This window comes from Juglans microcarpa x Juglans regia, chromosome 4D, assembly GCF_004785595.1.
Source record: "Juglans microcarpa x Juglans regia isolate MS1-56 chromosome 4D, Jm3101_v1.0, whole genome shotgun sequence".
In the NCBI taxonomy this organism is placed as follows: Eukaryota; Viridiplantae; Streptophyta; class Magnoliopsida; order Fagales; family Juglandaceae; genus Juglans; species Juglans microcarpa x Juglans regia.
In genome coordinates, this window is record NC_054600.1 from 1,318,585 (window position 1) to 1,326,472 (window position 7,888).

Sequence of the window (7,888 nt, forward strand, 5' to 3'; positions counted from 1 at the left end):
GAAATGTGAGAATTCCGTTCATTTTCTTTTTAAAAAATGATTAAATTTGTGATCTATATGTAAATAGTAGATCCCTTTTTTTAAAAGCGGATGTGCGAAAATATTGATTTTATATTAAATTTTGAGTATAATAAAATAGTATCAAGTGAGAGTTTATGATGGTCATAGCCATCAATTGAGTCACCTTCGGTAATTACTTTGTCTTGCTTTCATTTGATTAACTCTTAAATTGCTAGATAGGTTGGTATAGCTTCTCTTTGGCATGGATAGCTAGATAACTTATTTTTGGGAATTTTGACAGCCATTTTTATGTTTTATATTCCAAGTAAATAATTTTGAGATGTAAAACATTAAACACAATTACAAGTTTTATTGCCAAAAAAAAATCTTATATAAGTTGACAACTCGAGTTATTAGTGTGTCAACTAGTTTATAAGTCTTTTACCTCGTACCTATACTCTTGTGATTGCATTCAAGATTTTAGATGAGATGAGATGAGATGGATAGTGAGATGAGATGGTTTTAGATGAGTTAAATAAATATTATTATAATATTATTTTTTAATATTATAATTATTTTAGAATTTGAAAAAATTTAATTGTTTATTATTTTTGTGTAAAAATTTAGAAAAATTGTAATGATAAAATGAGTTAAGTTGAGTTGAGATGATTTATATCCAAACGAGCACTTAAGGCTATGTTTGAATGTTAAAATGGGTTGAGTTTAATTATGAATAGTAGTGTTTCAGTTCGAGTCCCCTTAGGGCCACTAGAGATTTACCTGGTCGTTAACTTCAGGACCCTATGAGATTAGTCAATGTGCGTGCAAGCTGGCCTAGACACCCTCGGTTATAAAAAAAAAAAAAATGTGAATAGTAATATTTCGTAAATCACATTCAAATAGGTTTAACCTTTTTAGATTGACATGAATTTAACTTTTTAGATTGAAATGTATGAAATATATTTATATGAGTTTAACTTTTTTATGAGAAGTTAAAAAAATGGTGGGTCTCATCAATGATTGATTTGAGAGGAGTTAAGTTTGATTCAATAACCAAACCCAACCTTAGAGAAGGTTTAGATACAAAAAGCCTTTTAACTTATCTCATGTAATCATTACAATTTTTTTAAATTTTCACACAAAATACACTCAACTTTTTTAAATTTTAAAATAATAATAATATTAAAAAATAATATTCTAATAATATTTTATTCAATTTTAATCTCAACTTACTATCCAAACCTCTTAAAAAATACTTTTCTAACATGTGATGCTTAATAACAGCTCTAGCTAATGAGAGAATTCACGGAATTAATGTGATTTTATGTAATATTTTATATTTATTTTATTATAAAAATAATTTTATAATATAAAATACCACATCAAACATACGAATTTATAAATTTATTTTTATAAAATTATTTTATAACTAAAACATTTCTAAAATCTACGATGGCGTGCAAATTAACACGTCAACGTCTATGTAAGAGTGTTCTCTCAAATTAACGAATAAGGATCGACCAAAACAAAAGGCAAAATTCTTTTCACAATGTCTAGCCATTAAATTTTATTTTAGAAAAATATTTTAGTCATAAAAAAAAATTATATAAAAACAAATCATATTATCATATTATAAAATTATTTTTATTATAAAATAAATTTAACAAATTATATAAATCTGTGTAAATTGATAAAGTAAATTTCTCTTTCTACTGAACCTTGTCTTCGGGTTGTCCAAATTCGTATCCTCCCCAATCAAATTAGGGTTTCGTTTTTCCTTTTCTTCCAGAATGCGAGCAGTCCAGGAATCGCTCTCAGTCTCTTCGTTCTCAAACTCGACCACTTCGCCGACATCTCCCTCTTCGGGTCCAAGGTTCTACGACTGGCTCTTTGAGTGCCACGGCTTCTGGCACAATGTTGCGCTCATGCTCGCTTCCCTTCTCTTCATCCTGTACCTGTCCTTTCAAGCCAGGAAGAGCTTCTCCAAGCTATCGCATGGACGGTCTTACGTTATAATTGCGTACTATGCGTGCCTGTGGCTTGTTAGCTTGCTCAATCTGATTTGGTGCACTTTTCAGGTTTCGGGTTTTAGAATTATGTATAGATGAATGAATTTTGCTTGTCGTTTCATTTTGGGCTCTTCAATTTATTGCCTTTTTTGTCTGGTAGCCGAGCTTAAAAGCTTATTTTCTTGGTTTCTGTTTGGGGTTTCTTCGTATTTTTAGATTAGTTACTAGCTGCTGAACTTGTGGTCATTTCTGCTTGGTTCTGAACCTGCTATGCGTTCTGGGTTTGAGAAGCTTATTTGTGCTGATTTTTGTATGGATTTTCTTGCATTATTTACATTTAGCTATTGGTGGTTGTATTTAGGATATTTTTGTTCGGTTTACAGTACTTGTTTTCGGTATGCTCTATCTGGGCTAGTAGGTGATACGAATATATCTGTGGGCTAAATTAAACTGCTAGAGAATCGGACATTGGCTTCATTTAATAGCAACCAACTTAGTTTTACCCGTAAATTTTCGCTTTTATCATAGATCATGACTGGTGGATGGAGGAAATTATGTGGGAAACAGAGCTTAGGGTTTCATGATTCATCTGATTGCTACTCGTAAAAAAGAAAGGGGGGGGGGGGGTTTCATCTGATTGCAGGGTGGTTGATATTCCAAATGCTATTGGCAACTGTTTTTGGCTGCTGATTGTGCACTTCGAAGCATGCAAGGATGATTTGGGGTACATCTAATGTTGATAAAAGCTTATTCTACATTTCTGTGTTTGCCTTTGGTGGTGCAATTAGTGAAAGAAATCGAAAGTAGTTCAGAAGAAGAAATAATGTTAAACTTGAAGATCCTATTTACATTTGAAAATAAGTTCAGAAGAGGAATATGAAAAAGTTAAAAATTTATAGTTAAGCATATGAAAATAAGTTCAGTTAAGAAGATAAATATAAAAGGGGAAAATGATTTTAGTTAAGGTTCACTTGTCTTCCATGGTCAATTGGCCACATGGCGTTGATGCCCTTGAATCTTGATTTTTTCTAAACCCCTTGTTTTATAATTCAATTCTGGTTCCAACTGTGTAGACTTTGATCTAGTAGTATCCTCCTTATAATATGTGAGGTGAGATTTTGTTGTGTTTGTTAATCACCGTCCAATTTTCCTAATCTGATTTTTAGGGTGCAATGAAATGACTTTCCAACAATCAAAATGTGTATAAGTTCTATCTCGCATCTTTGGGGCTGCTACTAAATTCTGTTGGTTTCATCCGGATTCCTCTTTGCTTGACATTTCCTGTTGTTTTGGTTAAGAACTCTATTCTCTTTGTTTACACAGGCTTGGGAGTGCACTCCAGGAAAAGAACTAGTATGGAATGTCTTATCTTTATTTACAACATCAGGAATGCTATTTTTAGAAGTAAGCTTGGTGGCCTTTTTATTCCAAGGAAATCACGTGAGCGGGTTAGAAGCTTTGACACGGACATTTGTTGTCTCGGGTCTTATCGTTGGCTTGGATTTACTTCTAAAGGTAATTCTTTGTTTTTTTCATGAATAAGATCCCTTTACTTGTAAGAAACGACAGATTTTCCAGTGATGATAATGATATAAAACATTTTATGGACAACGGAGCATAATTTCCTTTCTTCTTATAGCTGTGTTAACGGCAAATCTGCATTTCTAGTTCACAGCTTGTAGATTGATGGACAGACAAACATCTAAATTCTAACAGACAAACATCTAAATTCTAAGTCATAATATAGAAGCTTTTGCACGTGACATTGAACGACTTGCTAATGCTAGTACTGAAGTATTGCAGCTATTGCTAATGTTCTTTTTTATTTTTTTCTTCTAAAGTTAAGTTATTAATGGACACAATTTTGCATTTGATAATGGATCTTCCATTACTACCTCTTTCAGGCAATTTATCTGTTTGGATTTGGGATCCCATTGTTCATTGACAGCAATGATCATACACATCCGACGAAGTGGAACTTGTGGGTTGTTCATAGACTGGTGCTGACTGCGGTTTATGGCTTGATACTGTTTATGTACCATTCCAAGTGGAGAGAAAGATTACCTGGTAAGTGTTTCTGATGTATACAAAAGGTTATAAACATCAATTTCATGGGCGTTTAATCTGCCTACTTTATTTATCATTAATTTTTTTAAATGAATTCCTTGCAGCAAGACCTGCATTCTACAATTATATTGTTATCATGTGTGCAATGAATGCTCTCGCACTGTTTGCTTGTGCCCTCACTGGAAATGGGGCTGGTTTTGGGTTCTGGTAATTTTTAATCGATCTCTTTGAAACTTTCTGTTTAGTGTCATTTTTCCAATAATTTTCTAATTAATTTTCTGAAATAGGTTGTATGGCGCCACGATTGTTTGTTACCATGCCTTCTATCTTCCTCTTCTATATGTAACATTCCTGGCTGACTTTTTCCAGGTCATCATCATCATTCACACTTTGTTTTTTTTTTTTTTTCCAATATTTTTGTCTTGTATGACCTCAATCTTCCTTTCTTCTTTTATAGTTTTTTTTTTTTAATCATTGTTTTCTTGATGACCACAGGAGGAAGATTTGCATTTGGAAAATGTATACTACTCAGAAATGAAAGATGCTGGCTTCTTTGATGCTGATTGGGAGTGATGTGGTGACTTCTGCATCACAATATGACAAAAGTTGTCATACTCTGTATATTGAAGTAAATATGTACTAGAACCTGAGAACTTTGAGATGCTGGCGATGTGTTATCATAGTTTGTATGGCTTCCTATTTTCTTTGTTTTTCTCTTTGTAATATGCAAGAGAAGTGCTGTTCCTCTATTCACACTGCTAATAATATGAACTGTGTCTTCTATATTCTACAGTTACTCTATGCATTGATTGTTTTGGACGTAACGGTGCAATTAATGCTCGCAAGGAATTAGTAAAATTATAAATTGCTTAAGAATTCTTGATGTGATGACAAGATCAAATGGCTCCATCGTGCTTCTGGAAAATTCTCAGTTAAATTAGTTTATACAGCCTTGGTCCATGAGAATGGTATATCTTCTACTAGTAACTTGACCATCAATTAGAAGATTCTTTGAAAGATGAAGCTACAGGATAGCTAAAAAATGTTTCTTTAGAAAATTAGTCATAATATCCTTCCTACAAAAATCATGATCAGTAAAGTCATCCTCCTTGACGAAGATAAAATCCAATGTCACCTATGCAAAACCAAACTTGAAGATCTCTCTAATCTCTTTTTAAAATGCTTCCTTTTTAGAGTAATGTGGAGACATTTCAAGTGGCCGATTGATACCTCCCATTTTGCAAGCCAACCGATATTCAATTGGATTAACATCATCATTAATCCATCACCAACCTGAAAATATCTGAATAGGAGCAACATGATTTCCAGATTTTTGCTACCATTGCAATGGATCACATTTGGTTCATAAGAAAAAAGTCTGAACATGATTATGCAGCACCTTCAATTTCTATGTATTTAGAATCAGTGTATAAACTTTCTTAACAGCACACAAGAGCATGGGCAGGGCAAGAAAACCAGATTGAAGAAAATGAAGAAAGACAACCTGATGGATATCATCTCATAACATTTGATGTGGCTACTAGAAAGGAAGGTTCTATTCTTGCATCCCTCTGTTGGGGAGTCAGTGAGGAATTATTATTTTGTAAAAACTGATCTCATCAGTAAAATAAGCTCAAATGTAGGAGAGGCATCTGTAGCTTTGATGGTCATTAAAGAAGCAAAAAAGTTGAAGCTGGAAAAAATAATCCTAGAAGGTGATTCAAAAGTCACTATCCAAACAATCTTAAATATCTCCCCAATCCAAGAATGGATCATGAACCCAATCATCAATGATATCACACTATCTATATTCATTCAAGGAATGAAAGGTGAGGAAAATTCATCGATCACAAAATCGATGCGAGCTTAACTTACCGCAATGGGCAGCGACAACGCAAGTCTTTGGTAATATCCCTCTAATCCAAATTTCTCCATCAGCACTGCAATTCATAGTAGGAAAGATCCTCACAAGTATGATGTATTTTGTTAATTCCCAATTTCCAGAACTTATTGCATGCAGCTTTTATTAATATAATGTAGCTTGTTGAAAAAAAAAAATCATGGTGGTTTAGGGCATTTTGGGAGAGATGATATGAGAATTTTGTAAATGGTAGTAAAATAGTTTGTAAATAGTAATAAAATAGTTTGAATTAAATATTTTTTGGGTTTTAGAAAATGAGAGAAAAAAAATTGAATAAAAAATATTATAAAATTAAACTATTGTAATAATATAGTTTTATAATATTATTTTTATTTAAAATTTTGAAAAAGTTAGAATTATTTTTTATTTAAAAATTTGAAAAAATTGTAATAATTAATTTAAAAATTTTATATTTAAATAATATTTAAAAATAAAATAGAATGAGATAAATGAAATCAGGTAAAAATTTTATGTCTCATCTAAAACTCTAAACATGCCCTTAGAATCGAAAAAGAGAGCAATTTATATCTTTACTTTTTGCTATTGGCTTCTATATTGTCGCCTGTTAGAAATATGCCCATATTTCAATTGAAATGTACTGCTTACCAAAGAATCTGATTTGGCATTAGCTTGGAAGAGGGAGATGGTCCGTTTTGATTCAGAATATTTTCGATTCATCTCATTTTATTATTATAATTTTTATAAAATATATAAAAAATAATTTAATTTTTTTAAATTTTAAAATAATAATAATTTTAAAAAATATTATTTTAAAATTATTTTATTTAAATTATTTTAAATCATCTCAACTCAATCTCACAGTCTAAACCAACTTTAAAGATTGCTCCTCTCTCACCAAAGTGTGATTTGATTTAAGCTGTCATGTGCCGACAGGGCATTAAAGCATGCCTCTGATGGTGTGAACTTGGGGACTTATCTTGTTTTGAAGTCGGTCTTTAGATAATGCTCCAAATCTTGGGGATGTGTTCGGTGGTTTGCCTTTTTAGCAATTGAGCCGCCCTGAGTTGAAATTGAGTTTAATGAGTTTAATTATTTATGAATAAAAATAAATTGAAATGATAAAATGAGTTTTATAAATTTTATTTAAAATAAATTTAGATATATTTAAATATTAAAAAAGATTGTAAATTTCGTGAGTAAAAATATATTAAATTAAAAAAAATTATAAATCTTATGTATAAAGAAATTTTAATTAAGATGAATTTAATAATTATTTTAAAAATTAAATATTTAGATGTTAAATTTCAAATAAAATATCATCTGCTTTGGAATTCTTTGTTTTCAAGCAATATAATTAAGAATAAAATTACTGTACTGTCTTAGGCTACGTTTGGATAGTGAGAATATTTAAGAAGTATTGATAATATTTGTGTATAGTAATAAAAAAGTAGTGAAAAAAATAGTAATAGAATAATAAATAATAAGTAAAAAGTAATAAACAGTAAAAAAATAGGTGAAAAGTAATAATAAAATAAAGAATAGTAGTGAGAGTACTTGAAATATTCTTAATACCCAAACGTAGTCTTATTTTTACCGTTAAATATGATCGTTGGTCAAAATTTTTTTTTTTTTAATAATTAAAATTTTTTTTTAAATATATTGATATATTTTTTTTTATTGTGGGCGGCATAACCCCCACTCTATAATTAAATTAAAAGGAGAAGAAGATGAGTGGATGTGACTGTTTAACTCCGATTGTGTAACATTGTGACGTCCTTTCAAATGGGCAAAGTGGTAGTAGGCTTTGATGGAGTCATTGGAGTGGACATTATTGAGTGGGTTGAACTTCTTGTCATCCTGAAAATACAGGGGAGATGTATTTGAAATCTCATTTCTTCTTTGAATTGTTCCTCGTGAAACTTGTGAATTT

General features: G+C 30.9%; 1 protein-coding gene across 1 annotated transcript; it reads left to right on the forward strand.

The window, feature by feature from the left end:
* Nucleotides 1-1,705: 1,705 nt before the first annotated feature.
* On the forward strand, nt 1,706-4,872 carry LOC121261496 (protein CANDIDATE G-PROTEIN COUPLED RECEPTOR 2). The gene is made up of 6 exons (XM_041163907.1): nt 1,706-2,078; nt 3,333-3,524; nt 3,914-4,076; nt 4,181-4,283; nt 4,364-4,445; nt 4,572-4,872. Exons 1-6 carry the CDS (start codon nt 1,791-1,793, stop codon nt 4,647-4,649), a joined length of 906 nt encoding a protein of 301 aa, XP_041019841.1. The 5' UTR covers nt 1,706-1,790; the 3' UTR covers nt 4,650-4,872.
* The last annotated feature ends 3,016 nt before the right edge of the window (nt 4,873-7,888 follow it).

What these genes read in the sequence shown, in the direction of transcription:
- LOC121261496 (XM_041163907.1), top strand. Translation starts at nt 1,791, where the DNA reads ATGCGAGCAGTCCAGGAATCGCTCTCAGTCTCTTCGTTCTCAAACTCG. An exon ending in TGATTTGGTGCACTTTTCAG is followed by an intron (nt 2,079 to 3,332) that starts GTTTCGGGTTTT and finishes TTGTTTACACAG; the next exon opens with GCTTGGGAGTGCACTCCAGG. An exon ending in GGGGCTGGTTTTGGGTTCTG is followed by an intron (nt 4,284 to 4,363) that starts GTAATTTTTAAT and finishes TTTCTGAAATAG; the next exon opens with GTTGTATGGCGCCACGATTG.